At 38.0% G+C, this 27,464-nt stretch overlaps 1 protein-coding gene across 9 annotated transcripts in view; it reads right to left on the reverse strand.

The window, feature by feature from the left end:
* NPAS3 (neuronal PAS domain protein 3) overlaps positions 1–27,464 on the reverse strand; it is a 939,716-nt gene that overhangs the window by 121,572 nt on the left and 790,680 nt on the right. For all 9 annotated transcript variants that reach the window (XM_055132054.1, XM_055132051.1, XM_055132059.1 and 6 more), the window contains one exon: positions 18,971–19,145. In XM_055132054.1, coding sequence (XP_054988029.1) covers positions 18,971–19,145 — 175 coding nt within the window. The remainder of the gene's footprint in view (positions 1–18,970; positions 19,146–27,464) is intronic.

The raw sequence follows: 27,464 nt of genomic DNA on the forward strand, positions 1-27,464 counted from the left end.
AAATGAATTAATATGCAAATTTCATCAGCTTTGTAATAAAAATGTCCTTGAAAAAAAACAGTGAACATGACCCCCGAGGAATTGTGTGAATTATCCCAGCTCAATTCTTTAAGTTAGTCAGAGGTACGCGGGTCCACAAGGAAATCAGTGCAGATTTGACTTGGAAATAATTATGATGAAGAACAAAACACAAGCAGGTTGAATAAATGTAACAACTTGGGAAAAAGTCTTAGTCCTGTTTGTTATTCACTTTGAATTAACAGGATTAGGTTTGGTTTTAGAAAATAAAGGAACACCACCATGTAATTTTAACACCTAAGTAATGTGAAAACAATATTTTTAACTATCAATTTTAGTGCATATTAAAGTATACATCAGGCAAAATTGGGACTTTTTTGAGGGAAGTAACAGAATACCACTTAGGTCAAAAGAAAGTATTGTAAAGATTCTGGTTTAGACCACGGCTTACATGGGATTTCTGGACTGCTCATTTTGACAGAAAGGAATGGCGAACTCACTTTTAATACCAATAAGATTGACTGATTTCTGCTGATACTGAGATGGCCAGTTATTTCATTGCATTTGTCCAGTTGTGTAAACAGTCTCTAGATGTGAGTTTGATTTTTAATAATATCTACATGGTTGTGTGGAATCTCAACATCGCACCACACTGTGGTCCAGGAAATGAGTCTTCTAGATGAGCACAGAGCAGTGCTTCTGCCTTTGGGCCTGCACCCAATGACAGGAAGAGATAATAGGGTTTGGCCAAACCAGTGGAATGCTTCTGTGTAAAGGTTCCCCAGTTAAGATATAAGTGTTAACAAATGAGCATCAACCAATAAAGGAAACAAAAATATGACTCACATCAATAATAGCTTACCAGAGGTCAAAATGAATGCATAATGGTATGAGGATAGCTATCATTTTCTTTCGCCAAGTAAGTGCTCATTAATTTAAAGGAATGTGTAAATATAAAGGGAAAATGTGGCTTTCACTTCAAACCTTTGCATCTTTTTGCCACAGGCTACAACTGTTTTCTCCCTCATCTCCACACAATGAATCATCCAAGCTCTAGGGTCTGGAAGACTCACTTTGCCATTGGTTAAATTGTTATTCTGGGGACTGCTGATTTTGCCAAGGTGAAGGCTAAACAAATTAGCTTAAAGCTATTTTTTAGAGATCCACATGCTTTCAATACTTGCTTGTGAAAAAAATTAAAATAATACCCCAAACTTATAGGCTCACAAGAAACCCCCAAATAAAAGTTTTTACCGAACAAAAAAATCCCATCTATCTTTTAGAGGTATTGAATCCTTTAACTTTCCTGATTTCATATATCCTTAAAAGACTGAAGCACTATAATACAGACTTTCCCCAACCAAATTAATCTCGTCTGTAAGCTTTTGTGGTTCTCCACGAAAAGCTTTTAACTTTCTCCTTTCTTTCTTTATCTACCATCAGTAAAATCCTACTTTTATAGTGCCCTTTGCACCTGCTTGCATAAAATGAATAACCCAACAGTTTAATTATGCACTATTCTATCACTTGGGAAGTGATATAAAGTTGCAGATAGAAAAAAAGAATAAAAACCTCTTTTGGTGTCCAAAATTAATATATGTCAAGTTCAGGGTAAATCTTAATCTTTTCGAAACATTTTTCTAAAATAGATGTTCTTTTATCACCTGGCACATCAAGACCCACTGGGGGGAGGGAATTTGAAAAAAAAAAAAGAAGAAAGAAAGGCATTTGGCTAACATGCTGCAGAACAGCACTCTCTTTCCACCTCACTTCAGGCTGTTCTTGAAAGATCTGAACAGTTGTATAATAATGAAAAATGGGCAATACTTGTGGGGCATTGCCTGCGCTCACATACCTCCGCCCACGCATTCATCATTCTGCAGGTATTGTCAGTGAAAGTTTAATTGCATAAACACTCTGTAACTGTCCTGTCATATTTCTTGTCAGTCTGGATTCCCTCTCCAGGCTCACTATCTCACAAAACTATAATTGAATTGCTACCAAATCACAAGAGTTCCCCCCCTCCCAAATAAAATCTTTATGAATAGAATTTGTTTCCTATCAGCAGATTTGACAAATTGTGGCCGCAAAAGGGCCTCAGTGATAATTTTTGAGTTTATTCTCAATCTAGCTATTTGGTGAATGCTCTTATCTTTTTTCTTTTTTTTTTTTTTAATCTAAAGCCCGAGTGGGTTGTAGGGAGGAGCTTCCAGTAAACTTAAGGAGTTCTGTGGTAATTCAGTAGGACCCATGGAAGTCAGTGGGGGAAGTAGAAGATAATCTGGGTCCAGCTCTGAAAGCGCACCAATGGTAAATGTGGCACACAGGAATTAGTTCAAAGTTAAACCAGGAAGCTGTCAAACCTAGAATTTCACCAAACTGAGAAATTCTAGTTATGAAGTATTAAGTACCCAATTTAGTCAAGTGTTTATTCCATTAAACTCTCACTTCTTTTCTCCTCACACCAAACCTTTCAGTGATCATTACTCATGTATAAGCTCTGAGCAGTCATATTCTTTGACAGATTTTTTTAGGTCCATGAACAAATGAAAATTAATCAAAGGCATGACATGCAATTTACTAAATATGTGATCATGAAATTTTAATGCATTTGTAACATTGTCAAAGAACTAATCTTTTTTTTTAAAAAAAAAAGAACCCAAATAATATAGGCTGCTTCTGATATGCAATTGTTTTTTTTGACAAGTCCTTGTTTCATTTTACACTCTTACAACCATATTTATATCCACCACATTCACAATTTTAAACTCTTAGCAAAGGCAGCCAAACCGGCCATTCTCTTTTAGAATTCTATTGGTGATGTGGGCATGAAATATGGCTTCTGGTGAGTAACTCTTAAATGGGACTGGGCTTCAGATTGACAACTGTCTGATTGTTTATGTTTTTAAAATGTGCTTATCAAAACCATGTAGGATTGATGGGTGTTTTTAGATGAAGTTATGTTTTTGCAACAGACTTAATTTAGAACTAAGGTTAAAGCTTTGGATAAATGAGTGCATTAGATGATTAAAGAACATTTGTCTTGTGGGACATTTAAGTCATTTATTTATGACACTTAAAAACAAGCCACGAAAGAAAGCACCCTGGATTTAACGAATCGGTTTTATACAAATGTTAAACTAAAACTAATGGCTTTTTTAATGGAACTGCAAGATATGTCAGTTTACTAAATATCCAGAGGCAGAATCAAATGTGCAGTGGAGTAAACATGATGAGAAAATATTGGAATTTAAAAAAAAACTCTTCATACTATATGTATGTATATATAGCTGTGCCTAGTTTCTTTCAAAAGTATTTTTGTAATTGTAGTTGCTACTTTATTTGAAGAATCAGGTCATCTATATCTCTTTAAAATTCATGTATTTTGAATAGTAGATGATTTTTCTGATGGTATAGGAATTTGGACTGTCAGACTGCAGTAGGGGGTATGATAAAATACCTTGTCAGGGGCGAGTGGAGACTCTGGGGACTGGTAATGGGATATATAGAGCCTTTCACCCAGAGGTCATTGGTTTGAATTTTGTCCAGGTTGGCAGTGACTAAAAGTCATTAACATCTCATGACTGTTTGGTGGCCTATGTGAAATGAGTTTTTTAATTTATTTATTTAAGCCCATGTATCGTACTTTATGACCAGAATCTCACTCTCACTTTTACAGAAGCAATTACACAAAATCTACACTCATTTCCGTTTTCCAGATTAGTGATGAACAGAGGCCCACCTACCCCAAATAAATGTATTCATTTTAAGTTTAAACTACCTGTAGCTGAGCACTTACTTTCCACCCTGTTCTTCAGCACAAACAATAAGGGTGCATGGCAGCTGTTTTGATAATAAAAAGGAGCCTTAGATTGTGAAGATCTAATAGTCAATTCTGCATTGTGTTGTCTTTCATGGGTATAATCCACGATGTGGCAATGACCACATCACACTGACCCAGTCAGGCAAGATGGAAAAATATCAGTCAAGAATATTATATGGGGAGCTGGAGCGATAGCACAGTGGATAGGGCATTTGCCTTGCACGTGGCCGACCTGGGTTCGATTCGCAGCATCCCATATGGTCCCCCAAGCACCGCCCGGAGTAATTCCTGAGTGCACGAGCCAGGAGTAACCGCTGTGCATTGCGGGGTGTGACCCAAAAGAAGCAAAAAAACAAAAAAAGAATATTATATGGGCTATGTGCAAGCTATATTGCTGGATTGTAAGTAGAAAACACTTTGGCTGACCAGGGTTAGAAACTGCACACCTTTAAAGACACAACATCGAGTCCTATTTTGGAGTGAAACTGGGCATCATACAAAGAAGCCTTGAAAAGTGGAAGTCAGTTATATACTGGTATTAAAACCCTAGAAACAGTGGAATAGTCCTCTTAGAATAAAAATTTTGCACGCCTATTATGATTTAAGAAAACCTAGCATATATAAGATGGTGAATATGAAAAACAAGAATCTGTGTATGAGGTTGCAGGAAGGTAATGATACATTTTCAAAGGCATCTTTTCCCTAAAAGGAGTCTTTCCAAAATAATTCCATTTAAGGTTTGTGTGGGGGGAAGGCAGTGGCGGCTCCACACACGTATGCATATATTTTCTGAGACAGACTTTGTGGGTTTTGTGATCCATGGAGAATCTGGGCCCCTTAAATCTGATAACGGGTGTTAGAGAAGCCCAGATTCAAGCCTTTTGTGCACCGGAATCCATATATATCACCTAAACGATATATATATCACCTAAACTAATCCATATATATCAGCCTTTCCATGATAAATAATTTTGGTAGAAAACTTTGATTTCAACAGTCCATGATACTGATAATAGTCTCTGAATACCTAGATAGTATATGTACATACTTTAAATGTAATAGTTCATAGCACCTTATAATATATTGATTCATTTGAAGTTAAAACTACAGGTTATAATTCTCCCCTATTCCCAATCGAAATCAGATTACCTTTTATAATGGGGAAACTGAGGCATGTAGGTGCTCTTGCTCAAAGTAACAATTCGAGTAGGTGATAATGTCAATAGGCAATTATAGATGGTCAAGACTCTGTGCACTTCAGTATTTTCAGTAGCTACAAAAACAGTTTATTGCATCTGAAGATGACAGTCTACACCAAAATTGTAGGATATAATTTTAAACTCAGTTACTAGGGAAACCTGAAAGTTTTACTCTAACTGAAGATTTTCAAAAAAGAAATAGTAGTACAATAAGTTAAGTCACAACAAATCAGAGAAAACAACGTAGCAAATGATTTATTAGCACTGCATAGTGTCTCACCTTTCTAGCATAGGCTCTTGGGCTTATAGTCAGTGGTAACCTGTTTGGGCTATCATGTTGGCATCTTGGCATAGCAGAACAAAGCATAGAATTCTCAGAAACCAGATCCAATTTTTACATTAAAATCTATGGGTGTCTTGCTGGGGTTCATGGGCAGAGGCATGTGTGTTCTGCCTTTGTAAATAATCAACAGGGGGGACAGAGAGAAAGAGAAATGTAACATCCTGAAAATCAAAGATCAGGGCTATTCTAAAAACCAGGAAGCTTGATACCTGCAGGACTTGTCAAAAATTTTCAGCTAATTTATTGGACTGGATTTGTCTAGGAGCCCACCTGTAGGAAAGTTTGAAGGATATCTAGAGGACAAATGAGACACATGTAGAAAAGTAGCCAAAAGAACTGGTTTATTTAGCTTGTAGGTAAAAAGGTCCAACTGTGATCCTGCTTGCAAAGAAGAATCCTGGGGGAAAAGATTAGCATGGGTGGCAAGGAGTGGGATCCAGCTAGCAGAAACAAGATCTTAAGCCTAATAACATGTTGCTGGAGTGTTAGGTGGAGTCTCTCTAATAATGTGCTACTTATTGTTAATGTGGAAATTATTGGTTAAGAAAAACAGAAAAAGCCAGAATCTGGAAAAAAAACCTGAGTGCCCGTGAACAGATGACTAGTTAAAGAAACTTTGGTACATCTACACAATGGAATACTATGTAGCTGTTAGAAAAGATGAAGTCATGAAATTTACATATAGATGGATCAACATGGAAAGTATCTTGTTCAGTGAAATGAATCAGAAAGAGAGGGATAGACACAGAAAAACTGCACTCATTTGTGGAATATAAAGTAACAGAATGGGAGACTAACATTCAAGAACAGTAGAGATAAGTACCAGGAGGATTACTCCACAGTTTAGAAGCCGACCTTTCATGCTGGGGGAAAAGGCAGCTCAGATAGAGAAGGGACCACAAAGTAAAGGGTGCTAGGAGGGCCCATTTGGGATGGGAGATGCGGGCCGAAAGTAGACTATAGACTGAACATGATGGCCACTTAATACCTCTACTGCAAACCACAACACCCAAAGGAGAGAGAGAGCAAAAGGGAATGCCCTGCCACAGAGGTGGGGTGGGGTGGGGGGAAGGATGCTGGAACCATTGGTGGTGGAAAATGGGCATTGGTGGAGGGATGGGCACTTGACCACTGTATAACTGAAATGCATGCAAGCATGAAAGTTTGTAAGTCTAACTGTACTTCATTGTGATTCACTAATCACTGTCACTGTATCACTGTCATCCCGTTGCTCATCGATTTGCTCGTGCGGGCACCAGTAATCTCTTCATTGTGAGACTTGTTACTGTTTTGGGCATATTGAGTACACCACGGGTAGCTTGCCAGGCTCTGCCGTGGAGGCAGGATACTCTCAGTAGCTTGCTAGGCTCTCCAAGAGGGACGGAGGAATCAAACTCGGGTTGGCCACATGCAAGGCAAACGCCCTACCCACTGTGCTATCGCTCCACTAATAAAAAATTAAAAAAAAAAACAGAAAAGCATGGAATTTATGTAGGTATATCTTAATGTTCATTGTTAACTTCCAGCAAGAAGAAGTGCTATGAATGAAGTATCTTCCTTTGCTCTTTAATAATTTTCCAAAAGTATCTTACAGCACCATTACAGTGAGGAATATATTTAAGAATGACTGGTTTAGAATCTGTCAGGCATGCATTTTAGAAAGCGGAGAAGATGGTTCCATTAAAAAACTGATGTAGTGTGGGAGCGATAGCATAGCAGGTAGGGTGTTTGCCTTGTACATGGTGGACCCGGGTTCGATTATCAGATTACCAGCATCCCTTATGGTCCCCTGAGCACCATCAGGGATAATTCCTGAGTACAGAGCCTGGAATAACCCCTGTGCATTGCCAGGTATGACCCAAAAAGAAAAAAAAACTGATGTAGCATTCCCTCACTTGTAGAACAGAGACTCTATTAACTCAATCTTTTGCCTAAATCCTTTTGACTCCTTTATTTGTGCATGTAAGTTCTGTGAAAGCAAGGTACTTTGTAATATATAATTACTTTGTAATTATATAATTTTATATCCTTGGATTGAGGATAGAAGTTGATTCTATGAACATGAAGTAAATAATGACTGTGTGAATGTTTTCCATTTTTAGATAACTGGAATTATATTATTTTTACACTTCCATATTTCCTATGTGAAATGAAAGTATTTTCCTAAAAACTGATCAAATTAATTTTTTGCTTTGATGGCGTGAGGGATCATACTTGTTGAGAGAATGGAAACCGAACTCAGCACTTCACCTATGCAAGGCAGATGCTTTGCCACTGAGCCACCTCCCCAGGTCCCAATATTGGCCAATTTAAAATTAATATTATCAATTAAATGAATTTTGCCTCACTTTTACTATCAGCAATATATGAGAAGGAAAAGATTCTTTTGACTTTCCTCTGACATAAACTCTTTATTAAAGAATTCTTTGGCATGGGAAAATACAGTTTAATTCTTTATGGTGCTATTAATTTTACCATTGCTCTTACTGCTGTGTTTATTTGGAAATGACACACCTTGACAAGTGGGGACTGAAATTTTATTAACCCATAAAGAAGAACAGCTTTGAACCCTAGGGGAATTTTATATTTTAGTATTTCATGATCAGTAGCATATGTAATTTTCAAAGAATTCCAGATTTTATTACCAATTGATAAAAATTTTGAGTGGACAGATGGTATCATCAATCCTAATCATGTAAAACCCCCCAAATTTGCATAATTTCTAGAGTATAAACTATTAGCATCTGGCTAAAGATTGACCACAAGGTACATTTTTACCTTTTGCTTTCTATTAAGTCCAAATCATTTCTTCCTTTACAGAACTTCTCAACAATTTTTCTTCTCTTTCACCACTAAAGAAATGTCACCTTGAATGATTTTTTTTGCTTCCAATCTATCCATTCAACATGTCCTGCATATTATTTAAAGAATAGAGGAGGGGCTGGAGCACAGTGGGTAGGGCATTTGCCTTGCACGTGGCTGACCCGGCTTCGATTCCCAGCATCCCATATGGTGCTCTGAGCACCGCCAGTAGTGATTCCTGAGTGCAGAGCCAGGAGTAACCCCTGAGCATCACTGGGTGTGACCCGAAAAGAAAAAAAATAGAGGGTTTGACTTTAAGTTTAGTGAAGATATGTTGTGTGCAGGCAGGCATCAGCATTTTCTGGGAAGACTGTTTTAACACTGAGCAGCCTGGGAAGAATGGAGAGGATCTACAGCTGATGGTGTCAGCTTAGTATTGGGTAACTCTTTCAGAGGAATGTTGAGAAGTTTGGTAAAAGGGATAAGAACAGGAGTTCTGTGGCCAGAGAAGTCAGCAGGTAGGGCACTTGCCTTGCAAGCCCCTGATCCAAGTTCAATTCCCAGCACTACTTAGAATCCCCAAACCTTACCAGGACTGATCCTTGAGCACATAATCAGGAGTAAGGACCAAGCACAGCCAGCCAGCTCTGGTCTATTCCTCAAGTCTGAAGCCCCACAAGAGAGAGAAGCAAGAGTTCTGGTGCCAGGTTCCAAATAGGACTCTCTAATGACTTCCAAGTTAAAAACAATTTCCCCCTTAGTTTCTTCATATAATGGAAAGAATAATGATATCTTCTTCGTTGTATTTTATGACAAATGAACAAAGTAATATATAACCTGTCAGTAGAAAAAACTAAGTCAGTACATTTTTCAATTCTAGCCAAAATACATTGAAGGGAGGCTGTTTGGTGACAACTCTTTTTCAGAATTCTCCTATAGAACCTAATGAGAATAACTAATATTTCTGTAAACCCATTTTGCAGCAGGAATATTTTCATAGGGGTGACCCCCAGTGATACTCAGCCTGGCAGTGCAGACTTGATGGCTGATTGTTGGGGACTTAACTTAGGACATAGAACATAGTATGTCCTCTACCATTTGAGATTTGTTTCCTACTATAGTAGGAATTCTTTTCTCTTGTGGGATTGCCAAATCTGACTCAAGGATCACTCCCAGGGCACCACACCATTCTGAAGTTGGAATCCAGGCTTCTCACAGGCAAGGGCTGAGTTCTAGGCCATTGAGCCATCTCCCTGGTCATTTGGCATTTTTTAGCCTCTTTAGACAAAAAGACCTTGATGCATCAGTACCTCCGAATCGTGACATCTAACTATCTGGGCAGTGAAGGTAATTTGCTCCAAAGAAGTGATGTGTCTGCTCTATGAATCTGAAAGTTAAAGCTTCAAACCTTACCTAGTCCTGCCAAGACTGCTAGCAACCATGGTTGGTAATATAATGCCACTCTATTCACACACCCACAGTGCTCTGGTCGTCCATCATACTCCTGCACTATATTCTTGCTCTGCCCTCCTCTCATGAGGGTCAGCTCCTAGAAGGCAGGGTGCTTCATCTTTGCTGCCTCTGTGCTATGTTTAAAGGCTGACTAATGACAGATGTTCAATCAAGAGTTGCTGAATAATCGATACACTCCCTGGTATCAAATGGGCTTGGATCTTGAATGAGAATTTACTTACATTCAAGACAACTAGAGAAAAGACACAAGTGCTACTCAAGCTATGGTTGGCAATAAACAGAGGATGAGAACTAGGATTGTGTTTGATGAGAGGATACTTCCAGGGAAGGGTTGGCCTCCTGCTGATGGACCATGCTGCTCTCTCTCTCTCTCTTTTATCTCATGCCTGTCTTGGGAGACTGGCTCTAAAACTACAACTCATGGTAGCTACACAAAAACTGGTTTGGCTGTGTTCTTGACCAAGGAGGAGGCATGCAGTGAGGGGATAGTGAAAATTTTCTCTGGACCTCAGAATCCTAAAAGAAAATTCCTCTGGTTGGATTGTGACTAGATTCCTGTCTCACTTCTCTACCTAGTTCTACACTTCCTATTTTCTAAAACCCTAGTATCACACCCTTTAATCTTGACTACTAAACTAGCCTGAGTCGTTTGGGAGATGCCATTTAGAAATTTCATTCCCCCCAGTCCCCAACCTTTGTAATAACCATAACACACTGACCTGCCTCAGAGGGATAGGGTGTGAATTAGCTCCTTTAATTAGCAGTTTCTGTGTTCCTTATACAACAAGCAGGATATGAATACCAACTATTATCACTGTGGCTGGAGAATGCTTTGTTTCTAAAGCTATACTCAGAAATAACTTACTGGCAAAGAGCTGACAACTGGAAGTTGAAAACTTTACACAGAAGCAATATTTCCAGTATTTTCCCCAAGCAATCATGAGTAAATTGCTCACTAGGGGTGGAAATGGTTTCCAGCCAGTTTTTCCTCCTCTGATCTGTGCACCCTACAAGGCTCAGTCAATGCCAGGTAACTTATCTTTCATAAGTCTGCTGTTTGGTGCAGATGAAGGATTCAGAATGCTGTAATTTGGGCAGGGATAAAATTTCTGTGCAGTGATATGTATTAAAAGAAAATTACTTGTGCTTTGTTTGAGGAAAACTTTATAGATATAGCATCTATACTTTTAATTATCCTAAACAACCACATGTTTTTTTAAATAGGAAGGAACATATCACCCATCAACAACTTTTATTAGGTTTCATTTTAGTAACTCTAAAAGTATACCCCCTATCACTATAGGTAAAAGAAAGTTGAAATTATGACCTAGAAAGCTATATAAAATAACCATTTAAAATAATGGGTTTAAAAATTGATTTTCTAAATCTTCTATACAAGGTTTAGGGAGAAAAATACTCCATGTAGACTGAGTGAACCTATTATGTGTTTTGATAAGAGGTCTCTGGGTCTATTATTGAACAAACCAATTGCTACCCTGTAAATACCATCATATTAATTTATATAAAAGCTGTTCTCTTTTGAGTTGCAACCACTGTGATCAAAAGTTTAGAAGAGAAATTCAGTTTCAGAATGCATGCAGAACTATGCTGAACTCCATCTCCTCTGGGAACGAAAGGGAGAGTGCTCATCTGTGACTCACAGCACAGGCTTTTCTGAATCAGGGTTCAAACTCTAAAGGATGATCCTGGGAACTGCCTGGGCATGGGGGCTCTCAGGAACTGAGGCCAGCAATGCCAGAATGGAAGAAAAGATTTTACCTTACTTTCCTTTAGCTCCCTCATATAAGATCTTAGGAGGACACTCAAAAGGAAAGAGAGAACAAAGGGGAATACCCTGCCACAGAGGCAGTGTGGGGTGGGGAGAGATGGAGTGGGGAGGTGGGAGGGATACTGTGATCATTGGTGATGAAGAATAGGCACTGGTGGAGAGATGGGTACTCGAGCATTGTATGACTGAGACACAAGCACGAAAATATGTAAATGTGTAACTGTATTCTCACAGCGATTCACTAATAAAAAATAATAAATAAAAAAAGATCTTATGAGGACAACACTGCCTTGCAAATTTTCTGTTCTGTATAGACTAAGTAAGGTGATAAATGGTGTCTTGGCTTTCAGAAGAGAGAAGTGGAAAATACTTATTCTAAGAGGGGTAGCTCTAGGCCATCATGCTTAACTTGGTTAGAAATTAAAGAGACATTTCATTTGGTTTGGTGGTCCTCATCTGCAAAGAATGCACTTCAGCATAAAAGGAAACATTTTTAAACAGTCTATTTTTGCAGTTAAAAAGGGTATCTTGTAATTGTTGCTCTTCAAAGGTAAAAGAAGAGTTTGGCAGGGGAGTCTCTAGGAATATTGGATTATTTTGGAATGTCCATTTAGTTTTACCCAGGAGTAATGAAGTATATGTTTTATTTGCTTTTGGGGACACACCCAGCAGTAATTGGGGACCATGTGGTGCCAGGGATAGAACTCGGGTGCACAGCATGCACTCAGCCCATTGAACTATCTCTCTGGCCCTGCACATGTAAGTTGATATCTAGCTTACGGTATCTTTGGGCATTGCAAAGATTAGTTTCTTTTATATTTCCTCTATTAGATTTGACACAGAAACATACATAGGTACAAGCAGGAGTCAGGCCAGTTTGGGGAAATCATAATCCTGCTAGGATCACTGCTACACAGTACAGAGAGATTTCCTAGTCAGTAAATCAGAGATAATCATGGTATATTACATGATAGTTTTCTCTTACATCGCATAACTATGGAAAGAAGGGATTTCAGTGCAGTTCAGATTGAAGGATGAACCATTTTCTGAAAAGTACCATCATTGTAAGAACAAAATTAATTTCTTAAGTGTGCCACTACATTGTGTTTATGAAGAGCTTTAGAGGACAGCTCATGCCAATAACTGTGTCATTTGTATTTTATGGTATGTGTATTTTGTTGGATCCTGGTGATCCAACACTGTCAAGAATAAATCTAGTGGTGCTAATAAGATTCCTATCATGGGACAAATTGTATGAATGTGGTAGTCACCAGACAAATACACAAGCTCTATTTCTGTCTACAAGAACCTGTCCTCATCTTTTAGCACTGGTGTGCTAAGCAGTCGTCATGATGTTATCTCCATATAATGACTCCAAAGATCTCACAGAGATTAATGGGGATAACATAATTCCAGAAAGTTGCTATTCTGTATGTTTAATATATTAGCAATAAAAACCAGCCACTGTGTACCTTCCCCCAGCAGGGGATCTCTCACTTTTCTTTGATTTTTAAAGGCTTCAGATCAATAACTGGAGTGACATTATTAACAGCTCCCTCAGCACCTTGGCCAGCGCTAATATTAAATCCATTACACCTTCTGTTTGACATTTGCAGTACAGCAGAAAGTGCTGTAGATACAGTCACATTGTCTGGGGACTGGGGTTGCTTGTGGGGTTAGTAAGATGGTTCCCTCTTCCTGACTTCTAAATTTATTTCATTGATAGGAAACTTGTACCAATACCCCAAAACAACTCCCACCTCAAGGTAGACAGTAAGTAATCTATCTATAAGAATACAAGTGCATTTCATGTCTAAGAAGGTTTTGATCCTCAGATAATTTTTGCATTCTTTATTTATATCCCTTGTTGGATATTAACCCTATGTGTTTTAGGCTTCATCAGCGAATTGCCCCAGAGAAGCCTACCGTGCTCTTGCTAGCATCCCTAAATTAGTTAAAGCTTATCTTTAATCTTTCCTTTGTGTTTTACCTCTCACTGTCACAGTTCCCCAAGTCAGTCTTGCTTACTTATAAGTCAAAACTTTTTGGTAATTGTGGATTTTTTATTTGTAGTGAATTACTTGCTTTTCTATTTCCCCTACAGCCTTTTCATATTTTACTATAGAGCAATGTTTTTTGCTTAAACACAGAAAGACCTTAATGCTATGATCCTAATACTTGGGAGTTGATTAGCTCTGAAATATATCTACTCCTAGGCATCTGTCATAATTACTTGATTCAGGCTTCAGTTACTGCAGTTCTAAAGACCTCAAAAGGGAGGTCCCACCGTGGGACTGGGATGAACCCAGGGCTAGTGGTGAAACTACCCTGGCATCAAAATGGGACAGTCTAGAAAGCATATATTTATATGCATTGTATTTATACACCTGTTATGACTTAGGAGACGAAACCCCTAAGGGGAAGGGCAAACTGAAATTTCCTAAGGATTTTGTCTATGATTTACGGTAAAAAGCCTTGCTTGCTTTCAGAGCCCAGAGAACTAAGTTTTGGGATGTTCATCTCTTACTCTGTTTTTATCAATACTTGCCAATTGTTTAGATAAAGTAAACTTAATTGTTTAATATATACAACTAGAGGGAAAGACAAAAGCAATGTAGATGTCCCTGGGAGACAGAGTATCTCCTTGAGTTAATCTTCCCAAGAGAATTGCCTCTGCTAAATGTTTTATCTCTGTAAATGATCAATCACACCTATGTCTATACCTCAAGCCCCCTCAGATGTTCTATAAGTATGCTAGCAGCTCTGCATTAAACATAACATTTTCGCCATCAGTCTGTGGTCCCCCATTTCTTTTTCTCTCTGCTGAGGTCTGGGGAGGACGAGAGGCGGCTCTCAGTCACTGAACGCATGCACCTAACAGCACCTATGCCTTCTACACTCACAACCCCTGAGCAGTTGTTCTCCTAATTATATAACTTATTGTGGAAATATCTAATAAATTCAGAGAAATGGAGTTACCCTAGCATCAGAAGCTGATCTGATTTATCACAGCCCACAGACATTAGTAGAAAATTCAGATTATTCCATTCAGGCAAGCGTTCAACTGTTTGCTTGCCTTTAAAATAGGACATTACATAGGTGTTAGTACTATAAAATCATACTATTATAAAGATCAGCTCTTAACCCCTGGCAATAGTTTAGATCTGCCTAAAATGTCAGATCAAACAGTATAACCTCTATGTCAGACAACAAATGGTTAAGCATGCTGCTGTAGTTATTCTTCACCAAAAGTACTGTCTCATACATTTTGCTAAATTGTCTAAATCCTGTTGTAGTATTGATTTTTCCCTGTATGAGTTTGCACCCATTCAATAAGCTTCAAGAACCTCTTCTCCTGGCTGAATTCCCTCCAAAGCCAAACCCAGATACGTTACTCCTGACAGTGGTCCTGCAACTATTAGCTAATGGGAAACAAACCACTGGAGACACAAAGGAAATTTTATGTTAAAGTGAAAAACATGACAGGAAAAGAGGTCTGTAGGGTTAAATGGAAAAGCAAATTACCGGAAGTATGCATGTCATGATCTTATTTTAGTCAGACAACTCTTTTATATAGACCAGAACCAAGTTAGAAGATATTTATTTATAAAGTGGACTGTGTATGTGTCACACATGAGTTTTTGTAGGATGTTTGTTCACCATTAATTTTTGTTTTCTGCACTCTAACTTTTTCTACAATGAGCAAGAATATAATAATGGGAAAATAACCTGTTTTAACAAGAAGGAAATAAAACAGTTTTATGTCAACCTAAACACATAACATTTTTTTTCCTTAAAAATTACGGAAGTGCTTAAAGTTTCTCCAGGATTATGGAATCATTGGAAGTAATAGCAAGAAGAGCTGAAGCTATAGTACTTACATATGGGCATTTTCCTTACATATGAACAACCTGGGTTTGATCCTTGGCACCTTATATGGTTCCGTAAAGCTGCCAAGAGTGAGTCCTGAGCTCAGAGTGAGGACTAAGTCCTGAACAAAGCCAGATGTGACCACTTCAAAAGAAATAATAATAAGATAGAAACAGGAACGCTCCACACAATAAATTGATGCTTTGAAATTTATAATATTTTAAACAGGGGCAGCCATTTTAACATTTCTGCATGAAGAGTTCTAATTTCTAAAACAAATGTTTATTTTCTAAATTATTAATAAAGGTTCCATATATATAAACTCTTCATTGGGTTTGCTATCCACTCAACAATTTTTTTTTCATTACCTTGAGACTAGTTCAAGATAAGATAGTCATGGGGTTGGAACTCATAGAAATAAAATCCTATCATGGCACATTATCATTGCCTCTTTGACTGGTTTAGCCACTTAATTTTTAAGCATAATGCCAAATGTTATTTAGATTTCAGTCATTTAGCAAAGCTACACTGAACACATCAGGGCTTCTGAAAAATTTCATACCTACTAGCCCATTCATTTTCATAATAACCTATATTGGTATCTCTCTCCCAATCACATTACACCAAGTTTAAGAAATCTGTGTTTTATTAGAGTTTAAAATATTATGATGCAGTGAACAAATGTTCCTTCGTGTTATTAAGAATTAGTAAATCTTGTTAAAACTTTTTCATCTTTTAAGAAACATAAGCAGCTTTGGGATGTAGTACTTGGCATAAACTTTTAAAGTAATTCCCTTAGAGCAATGATGTGCATTAGTGAAGATATTTAGTTAAAGGTAGCACCCTACATTGCTTTTTCATATTTGAGCATTCAAAACGTAGGGTTTACTCCTGGCTGCACTCTTACGAATTACTCTGGGCTTAGGGGACCATGTGGGATGCCAGGGATTAAACCTGGGTCAGCTGTGTGTAACGCAAATGCACCACCCACTGCACTATCTAGACCCACAAGTTAAGTTTTTTTAAATTTTAATTATTTACTTATTTATTTTACTTGTTAAGCCACACCCAGTGATGCTCTGGGGTTACTCTGGGCTCTACGCTCAGGAGTTACTTCTGGTGGATGCTGGGAATCTAACCTGGATTAGCTGCATGCAAGGCAAGTGCCTTCTCTTCTGTGCTATCACTCCGGGCCCTGCAAATCCATTTTTAACCATGGTTCAATGTTAAAGGCCAGAGGGACTTTAAAGAAGAGAAGGACAGTAACAGTTAAAGGGGATATTTACTCTCCCAATTCCCAGAATTAAAAGGTTCTCAGTGAGAAAATGAACTCTAACAGAGTATCTAAAATTGTTTTTACAAATACTGGCAACTTCATTGCAGACATAGGCTACATCAGACTGCTTATATTAAATCTTAAAACCATTTTATTTTGATTCAAGCAGAGCATCCTAGCAGAGCTGCTCGACAGGCTGTGGTTTTACTACCCTCCTAATCAACTGACAAGTCATTCTTCACATACTTGGGGAAACATCAAGCTCAACTTGAATCATCAGTGTGATCTGGCAGCATTATGAGAAATACAGTAGCACAAACTGGGCTAGGCAACAGTCCTGCTCTGTGTTTATCAGAATCCATAGAGGTGGCTGCACTCTGTTTGCAGAGCCCTATTTTTAGAGAGTGATCCTACTGAAGCACAGTCAGAAGACAGTGACTAGGGTGGTGAGAGTCTAAGGAGCAAGCCATTAAATAACACTTGTTGAATTATGTTGTTGGCTCTAGAATAAAGGGAGGAAGGAGTAAATTTAAAATGTGGTCCCAGAGAACAGTTCTGGGATCAGTGGGGAGAAGTTTCAACAAAGTAGATTCTGTAAGAAACAAGTTCCTCTGAAAGATGCTCAATAGTAAAGTGGACAGGCCTGTCAGTTGGTAAGATTATTGGGGACAGGTTCCAGCAGAGACTGGAAGGGGATCTGTTGGTTTTGTAGAGGGTCGGCTGCATAGGTTAGATCAAAGGATCATTGAAGATCCCTTTAAACTTGAGTTTGCAATGCAGTGCAACAAATGCCATTTTTCCCCAAAGGGAAAAATTAAAGGTTCATAAAAAGGTTTCAAAACTAGGATTCTTGCACCAAAGATATTTAAGAGTCATAGCCAAGTCCACAATGAAAGAGCAGAAAATGTGTTGCATCTCAAATATGGCCAGTCCCAATGATCTTGCTGACATACTTAGTCACTAAAGTCAGCTGTGGTCTCAGGATATATGACTTCCTCTAAGCAAAATTGTTTTCACTTTTAAATGGTAAAAGAGTAGTCTAAAACACTCTCTCTTCCTAGGCATGAGACCACTGGAGAAGGATGTTCACCTATGCGGCAGACACATTAACTTGGATGAGGGTTACTACAGACAAGTTAACTTAGATAAGGAAACATGGGTTGTTTCTGATGGAATTAAAATATCTCCTCCAAAGAGACAAATATTTCTGTATGTGCAAACACTGACTATTTCTAAGAGGGTCAGAAAATTTTCTTAGGAATGGGTAGCTATTTTAATATTAGGATTTTTTCCAGTTTTTTTTTCTAGGAAAATGCTTTTATGTTGTGAATCTGTTGTTAAACACATATCAAGTAAAGTACAAGCATCCTGGAAGAGTGCAAAAATAATTTCCTAAGTAAGCAAATAAAAGTTTGCACTTCAAATCAGGTCCTGATTCATTAAAAATCTTAAACTTCTCATGAGAAAAATTAACATTTAAACCACTGCTGCTTGGCCAAGCACTCCACCACACAAGAATATGAAATATCTCCTCTAAAAAAGTACAAAAAGGACAAAACCACAAATGTGGAACTTCAATTAATTTAAAGCCCCAATCAGCAAAGAATAAATCCTTCGCAGATCTAATTACCAGCGCTCTCGGAAGACCCGGGCCGACCAGCCAATCTTCCCCGTGTTTGAACAGCTTGATGAACTAGGGGACTGATGGATATCAAGTCATTTTGTTTAATTTATAAATGGATTTTCCCCTAATACTTAAATTATCATCAGTACAACACAATGAAAATGGGAACATTCTGAATGCAAAGTCTATAAGAGTCCTGGAAGGAATCCCAATGAGGAATGTCACCTCTGTTCATTCCTCTATACAATTGATCTAATTAAATACTGGGGGTAGAAAGGCAGTTTCAAATGTAGCCATTTCTGTTTTCTTTTTAGTCTTAATTTATCTGTTCACATCTTTCAAGTACCTTCTGGTGCTTAAAAAAAATAAAGGAAATATTTCCTCATGCCCCTAATGCTTTTAATTCAAAAGTATCTGCTATGGATTTTTCTGAATAATAAACAAATGCATTACATCTAGCCACAGTAACAAAAGAGGGCTTCCCAAATCTGCACCTTTTCTCTCTAGTGAGTTGAAAGAGACACTAAAGGAACTTAGTACCTTCCTTACGTATTGTTCAACTGAAATGAGATCTCTGGATTATGCTTATTAAAATGTCTCATTTTCAAATCTCTTCCTTATTTAATTACTGAAGTCACAGGACTGATGCTGCATGGAATTGCTAATGATAGTCTTGACCTCTTTCACACTGCTGGGCACTCTTGTGGCAAAGGTCCTGCCCACTAACCCACATGTGGCAACCGCAATTCCCACCTGGTTCTGGGGTCTCCGACTGTGAGGAGGAAGACGCAGAGCTGGCGCCGTCCTCAGCTGTGCCCTGGGAGAGGAGGCCCCGCCCTGGTGGGAGCTTCATGCCCAGCTGCTCTGCCATCTCCACGTGGTCCCCAGGGTGCACGTAGTCAAAGACACTGCTGCCTGTCAGCTCCACCTAGAGAGATAAGAAAAGGTGGGAGAGACAGGTGTCAGTCTTCTCCAGGTTCAAACTCAGCTCCACCATCAAGGAGCTTCTGAGCAGAAGGAAGACCTGCTTTGAACTCATTACTCCCAAATGCTTAAGGACTCTTGCAGTATTAAGGACATATGCAATGAATTCATATCCCCCCCTTATACTCTGTTGTATGCATAAAGCCAAAACATTGTGTGAAATATGCTCATGTAGGCCTTGGGTTCAGCTGTTTTATCCACACACCATCAAATACTTTCATGCTTCATGTCAACAGAATGAATGGCTGAATTCTAGTTTTCTTGTTAAGAAGACTGGGCTTCATATACAAATAGCCATTGATAGTGGCTGAGCATTTTCCATAGAAAGTATAGACTTCCAGGGCTGGAGAGACAGTATAGGGGGTAAGGTTTTGTATTGCATGCAAGCAATCCTGTTGATCTCCAGCACTGCTGGGAGTGGCCAAAAGTAAGTAAAACTTTAGTATACACATATACATATATACGTATACAAACATATATATATATACACATATATATAGTGCATATCTCCATGAGACTCTGTATTTAATCCCTGGTTCTACACACACACACACACAAAAAAAAAACCCATAGACTTCCAAGATGAATATCTATACACAACAGCTTATTTCTATGTAAATTTAAATGAAGGAACTGCTGCTTACAAATATATGCAAAGGTATAATGCTTTCAATAAATATTACTCATTAGCTCAGTAATCATATGGATTTTCCATGCAAAAGAGGTCAGCTGGGGTCTGAAGCAGCCACTTTCTTTTTTCCTGCTGGCATCAGCTTGTTTGCCTTCAATCTAATAAAATACAAAACATGAATCTCCTTGAGGGCTTTGAAAAAAAAGTTTGGTTTGGTATACTCTTTGTATGAGGCTGACTCTAAGGGTAGAACAGAAAGATCAAATGTCTGTGAAGGATCAGCCTGCAAGGGAGCAGTACTTATTCCTTGGTCTCCACTTGTCTGGGCTACATGCTGTCAGTGGGGCAGAGGGGGGAAAGCCTTGCTCTTATTTCTGTTCTCTTCCCCCTTTCCAACAATTGCAGTCTTGCTCCTAACACAGCTGGGCTGGAGGCACTGTGGTCACTGGCACACCTCTTCCCATGTCACAAATGGGTATCCCACTCCTCTGGAATTTTATAGTCTCAGGCCAGTTTGATGAACCATGGAAACTGCCAGAAGCTCAGAGAGTCACAAGTTTTTGGTGAATATTTACCCAGAACTCCTTCCTACCTCACTTTTCTCTGTAATTTGAACCTTCCTCTGGAGTGCCTGCCTGGAGTTCCTAGAGGAACGCTGCGGAGGAAGGCTGGCTGGAGAACAAAGTGTCCAGAACAATGATGGTCCCCAGAATGTCAAGTTCTAGTTAAATGATGACAGATCCCTTTTGGTTAAACTCTTAACAGGCTACACCTCTTCATCAGCTCTCGATGAGCAAAGGTAGAGCCAGAAAAATGGGCGGCTAGATTCAGTTTGGTTAATAGCTATGCATGAAATAAGGCTCACATAACTTTTACTGAAAATGAGCTACTTTCTCTTTGCTATTAAATTATATTCTCTGACTATATTACCTGGCTACTGACTATATCATTTTACAATAACTACTTCCTCCATTTGATATTGTTAGAGTGTAAATCAGGATTCATAAGTGATCAGTTCCTACCCTCTGGGAGGGAGGGATTACATGGAAATAATCGCTTTAATGTGCGCCTTGCCTCTAAGCATTTCACACAGCAATAAATGGGTAAACTGACTTTGAGCAATTAAGAAATTAAATGAAACTAATAAAATGTGTGTTTTAATATTTCTTGATGGTGATTTTGTTTGGGGATTAGTGAATATGCAAGCTCATTTTGCATGCAACTCAATCGCAGCACTTTGGTTAAGTATTTTTCTGTCACTTCTCTCAGAGTTTTTAAATCCCCCAATATGTCTTTTTTGCACAGATCATGAACTATGAGAAGATGACTGCACAGGTGGGTGATAGACTCGATTCTGCAGGTGCTGGGGGGGGGGAGGATGGCATAACCTTGGTAGCCCAATGTGTCAGTACTGCCTTTCCATAAAATAATCTCTAGAGTAAATTTCAACTCATGCAGAACTGAGTCACAAAGCCTTAGATCACATTGCGACCTGATGCAGACTTCTTCCAGTGACTTCATTGGATTCTTCATCAAGATACCCCAAAGATGCCTAAAATTGGATGGGGAGCTTGCCCACTGAAAACCTGATTGAACCTAGTCATTATATATGTACTGCCATCATGGCCATGTGGGGCAGGGGAAGCACAAACTTCATGGAAGTAACCTAACTCAGAGAAGAGAATCCTTTCCAACTCTGCTCCGTTACCCTGAGAAATTCACTTAACTTCTCTGAGCTTCAGCTGCCTATTCTGAAAGTGGTACTCTTTAGGACTCTGGGTAGCAACCCTACGTCATATGTACTTTGTGGAAAGTAACTACACAAGTGTACTTTCCACACTTGTTTTTCAGTAATCCTCATAGCAATCTTGAACTGGTATGATGACCCCAATTTACAAAAGAAAGGGAATAACAGGGGACACAGGTGGAAGAGGTAAGATTTGTTTCAAAGTCTGCTTGATTCAGGATCTTGGGAAGGCACTTTGAGGGCAGCAAGGCTGAACAGGGGCTTTCAAGCACCTCTGTTCTTTACCTTTGCTTTGTACAGCTCAGACAGAGCAGCACTAGGACAGGGGGAATGGAGGCAGTGGGAGGGCTGCGTGTCAATTCTCTAGGTCAATATGCTTTGCTGTTGGACTGTCAGGTCCAAAGAGGATGCTAAGGCAGATCAAAACCTGAAGTATTTGATGAGAGGGTGGGCAAAAGTTTACTTAATTTGGGCCATTGAGTCACTTGTCATTAACAAATCATCTCTCAACTATCTCTTATTTAACATTTTCCACACTTTTCTCACATAGATATTCAACCTGGAAGAGACCTTAAATATCATCACTTAGTACTTATTCAGTAGATTAAAATTTTATAGTTTAGAACCATTTAGTGGCTGAAGCAAGGCTTTAAGGCCGATAGGTTACCTTTCTTCATACACTTTTTTACACATAAATCCTTGTCTGATGTTTTTTCCCTCCTGTGACAATGGACTGGAAGCTACATACCACTATACTTTGTATCTTGAAATAAATTCGTATACTAATACAGGGTGTATTTTTTTTGTGGCCTCAAGCAGTGGTTATAAGGCTCTTGTGCCTCTTGGCAACTCTTAAGCAATAAGGCTGGTGGTTCAATATGAGAGTCTGAGGATGCTGAGCTGTTCAGGCCACCTCCAGGGTTACCTGGGAAAAAGATGTGGTTCAGGGGATTGAACCGGTATTGTCCACATACAAAACATGTGCCTTCACTTCTGTATGTGGGCCTTAACTCCTATGCATGTACCGTAACTCCTCTGGCCTCAGCAGGGGGATATTTTTACACCTTGAACAGATTTTACTTTATGTTGCTTAAATAAGTGAGGATAAATTTAAATGCCTTCAAATTTCCAGTTAGCTGCTAAGTCTTTCAACATTTTTACCCACTATAGGATTATTGTTTTATACATAGGAAAGTTTGTCATAAATGTTTATTGAATGAATATAGAGTTAAAATTTCCTTATCTTTCCTTCTTTTGCTACATTATTTGTTATTACTAGAATTACTTTGTAAAGTGAGTTAAATATAGCATCACAATATAGTCATCCTGAGTATTTCCATATTCACTGAGACCTCTATAGATCCCAACTGAACTTAACTGAGGATAGACTGGTATATATACTGGGAAAGAACTGGTCCAACAACTCCTAAGGTAATAGTAACCATTAAAAGTCACTTTTATCCCCAAAGCTATGGTGGGACTATAGCTTACTGGTTAGTTTACAACTTTTATACCATTATATCCTCATTGCCTAAATTTTCTTTCAAAACTTATTTATTAACTATCCACTCAAATCACCAATAGTAGGAAAATAGAGAAATTTTACTTTAAATTGATTAGTAGTTTTTAGAATTAAGCAGTGATTATGATCTACATAATGTAAACTTATAGTTTTCCCTCTCTTAATACTGTTTCCTTCTGATGAATGCAAATTACATTAGGAGACAAATATGAGAACATCTTCACTTTACAGTCAACTCGATCTTTTTATATGGTTGTAAAAATGATAAACCAAGCCATGTTCTGCTTACTGAACTCAAGAAACAGACCCATGGGATTGTGTAAATATGACTGCTCTAACCTCACTCACTTAGTCCAGCTATTCTTCAGCTGAGTGACTCCAAAAGAAAAAGTCCTCTCTCATTGCTTAGTGTATTAGAAAACAGCTGAAAATGTAAAAGGTACAGGCGGCAGGCAATGAGTGAATAAAGCAGTTGCATGAGGAAACAGCATTGTTTCATCTTATTCTCCCTTCTTTTCTCACCCAATGCTGCCATGGATTCCTCTAGAATAATATACAGCTACTAATGCCAAGGTGCAGAGTCAAAGTAAACTGTATAGCCTCCCTCAGATTTATCTCACATTCTGTTAGTTTGCACATAATTTGCACAGGAGACATAATTTATTTGGTAACTCTGAAATTTATTGGGAAAAAATGTAAATATATTTATACAGTGATTTGAGTTGACTTTTCCATGTCAGGTCATTGTGACCTGCTGGTACATAGGATGGGGGACTAATTTGTCTTTTCATACATCAAGCAAGCATGTCAGTAGCCTTTGCTTGGCCCCCTGGGGTGAGCAAATACTTTTCAACTACAGCAACATAAGAACAGTGCAACTCATTGAATGCAGCCCTCCTTTGATTGAAAGGGAAGTACAAATAAGAATCAGACAACATTATCACAAATCATCTCCCTATTGGCATCAATTAAGAGAAAGTGTTACAGAGAAAGATTATTAAATGTATTTTCTTTTGGCATCATGTAGTTAATTTTTATTCCAAGAAAATATGTCCTTCAAAACCTGCTAAGTAAGGTAGAAAGAATGTCCCAAACCTTTTGTAAGATATTTTCTGCAAGACTTTCTGGGTGGTATTGAGATTAGTGAGAGGACTGAATGTGCTAATGGTTCAAACATCTCTTTTAGAAGTCAGGACCCATTCCTCAGGCATTGCCAACAATATTCAGAGAGAAGGTCATGCTTGAGAGAGGGTATTGGAAAATGGCTTGGACACCTAAGACCTAGTTAGACTTTCAGAGATACCATGAGATCCTGACATTCGGGTTAGAGAATCCTGGTTGAGGCGAAGATGAGAATTCTATCAGGTTCGGATTTGTAGATTTTTGGGGGTCATATTTATATTATTGAAGGATAATAAAGTGATAAAAGAATAAAATGTAATAAGATGTGATAGCTTGATTAGCATAGGTTTTCTTTGGATTTACTGGTATCTTAATGCCATCTTCATAACTTCCTACATATTGCAGAATTCTACTGAATATTTATGAACTGTTTTGACAGAAACTTGATGTTCTTTACTGCTCTGTCTCATTCTACGTATTTGCTGACTTATCTAAAGAAAGACGCATAAAAGCATTGGGCCTTTTACAGAAATACGTGTATAAATTAGTAGAACAAGAAGAAAGAAAGGTTCTATATCAGAATGATGAGGCAGAATGAAAAATCCTTTCCCGTGTCATCAAATAAGAAAACGAATTCACTCTCTTCTTATAGATATGTTAACAAAGCCTTCCCTTAGAAGAATCTGCGCTAAAAGATACCATATCATGTGTTTATTTTATCTCAGAAATAAACATTTTGACTCCTCTGGGAATCAGTGAAGCCAAGTACTTTTTCTGTTTTCTTTTTACAAACTTTTCTATAACCCTTGGTGTGCCTGACTTGAGAATTTACAACAGTATCCGAATAGATTACTGTATAATTATTTCAGAACTTTAAGAAATACCAAAATATAATTCCACTGAATCTCTAAGTTCTTGAAGATAACAAGGAACTGTTGGAGAAAAGAAATGAGAAAATAAAGTTGCAAAAGCAATCTGATAGTGATTCAAAGTTTAGGATAGCTATTTGGTATATTCTGTCTGCATTTATGAATATTACCATTAAATTTTTGGACTGATCAATAATCAATATGTATTGCTAAATTCAAAGTTTTGTGTATTACAGAGACACAGAAGCAAAGTTTGAAATCTCCCCCATATTTTCTGTTTAAGAAGCAAATTATGAGTTCTATAATCAGAGTGTAGGTATTTCTCTATTATCCCATATTATGGAACCAGTAGTTTTGATATTTTAATATCCATTTCATTCCATTAAGGGATATCAGTTAAAAGAAGACCCTAGAAAATGACATAATATTGATGGGATATTACACCACAGAAATAAGACCAGGGTGTGATATAGTGGCTAAATCAAGACTTTCAAGAAATTGTTATAGTTTTGAAGTTTTAAAGTAATTGTTGTTTAGGAAAGGCCAACTTTTCTGTATTACAGGGCTAGGGGAAAAGACAGACTAAAATTGGAGCTTTTAGAAGAACCCAGCAAGCTACTGAAAATATCTCGCCCGCATGGCAGAGCCTGGCAAGCTACCCGTGGTGTATTTGATATGCCCAAAACAGTAACAAGTCCCACAATGGAGATGTTACTGGTGCCCTCTTGAGCAAATCGATAAGCAATGGGATGACAGTGATAGTGACAGCATAGAAAAATAAAATGATACCAAAAAAAGAAATATTAAAAATCTTAACAGTCACCGAAGTTGATCTCCCTCCTCTGAAAATCAAATGAATAGTAACATGTCTTTTTTAAAGCGTCTTCATTATCTTGGTGATATGGAGACCAATCAACATAAAATAATTGATACTGGCATAGTTAATCAATTATTCTCAAATTTTACATGGTTCAATATTTGTCATTTAAATGTTGAGTGTACACTGAAATACATTCTGATCTCAATTTTGCTTTTTGTTATTTCCAATTGAATCTTCTTCTAGTCATAAAAAACAGAAAAAGTGAAAAGTCCTTAGAGAACTTACATGTAATCCTTTTCCTAATTCTAAACATCATCTTTATTTTCTGGAAAAGAATGAGCACAAGGAATAAATTACACGCAGGACAGCTACTAGTTATGGGATCACCTTATTCGTTGTTTTTTGAAATGTATACAGGACATATTTTTTTCTAGTCAGAATAAAAACCGTAGGGTTTATGTGCCTAAAACTTCAAATAGATGTAACACACACATAACACAGTTAACAATTCCTGATTGTTTTTAAAGCACTTCTTTATGATGGAAGATTAGTAACACTAGCCTTCCCAGGGAGATTAAGTCAGAGTGGTTAAGGGATGTTTTTGAGAGAGAAAAATAAACAAAACATCCAAAGCCAGAAAGGGTTAACAAAAATAACTGCTTAGACAGCTCAAAAGATCTTTGGTTTAATTTCTGGGCCACACACAGGGTGCTCTGGTATCATTTCAGGCAGTGCTTGTTATGTGGAACCTGGGGAGGCCTTGTGCCAGGTAAGCAGGCACCTTAACTTCTGCACTCTACTCGACCCTGGGTTGGTTTTGTTTTGTTTTTTTGTTTTTAAACAAAATGAAAGGAGGATCTTGTTCCACTGACATCTTGGCTGCTAAGATGGGAGTATTATGTCAAGGTTGTAATTGCTATATTTAAAACAATTTGCTCTTCTTTTCCATATTACTTTGAGGATCTTAAAAATTCTAAAGCAAGAAAATCAACCATGCTACAAAAATATCTGAGTAGAATGTGGGTGGTTAGAACATATCGAAATGAATTTGGGCATTAATAATCCAATGATGAGAAGAAAAAAGAATAAAATTCTCTCACTTGTCATTAAGTACTGATCCTCCCTGAACTTTCCTTGTTAATATGTTTTAGCACATCTTGGCAAATTCCTAAATGCCATGTGAGCACCATGGATCTAGTGTCTAATTTATTTCTAGTGAATTACCATAAGAAAAGGGCCTAATGCACTTCCATTTTATTTTGGCTGTTGTAACTACCAACTGTGATAGTGTTTGAGGTTATTTTCTATGAAGCAAGTCAATATCCTGAGCATTCTCTTGGTGCTATTTTAAAGGAATAAGTTAAATTCACAACTGCTTAATAACAGACTGAGAGTTAGTCTTGTTAGAATAGGGAATGTAAAGAGAACTGGCAAGTGGAGAAAATAAGTCAAAAGAAATGAGTTATTACAGAGGCTAAACGCTGTTTCGTAAGACATTGCAAGGGAGGAGTTTGGTGGGGTAAGGGGGGTAAACCATTTGGTAACTAGGTAG

The sequence above is a fragment of the Sorex araneus genome, chromosome 3 (genome assembly GCF_027595985.1).
Source record: "Sorex araneus isolate mSorAra2 chromosome 3, mSorAra2.pri, whole genome shotgun sequence".
NCBI classification, from domain to species: Eukaryota; Metazoa; Chordata; class Mammalia; order Eulipotyphla; family Soricidae; genus Sorex; species Sorex araneus.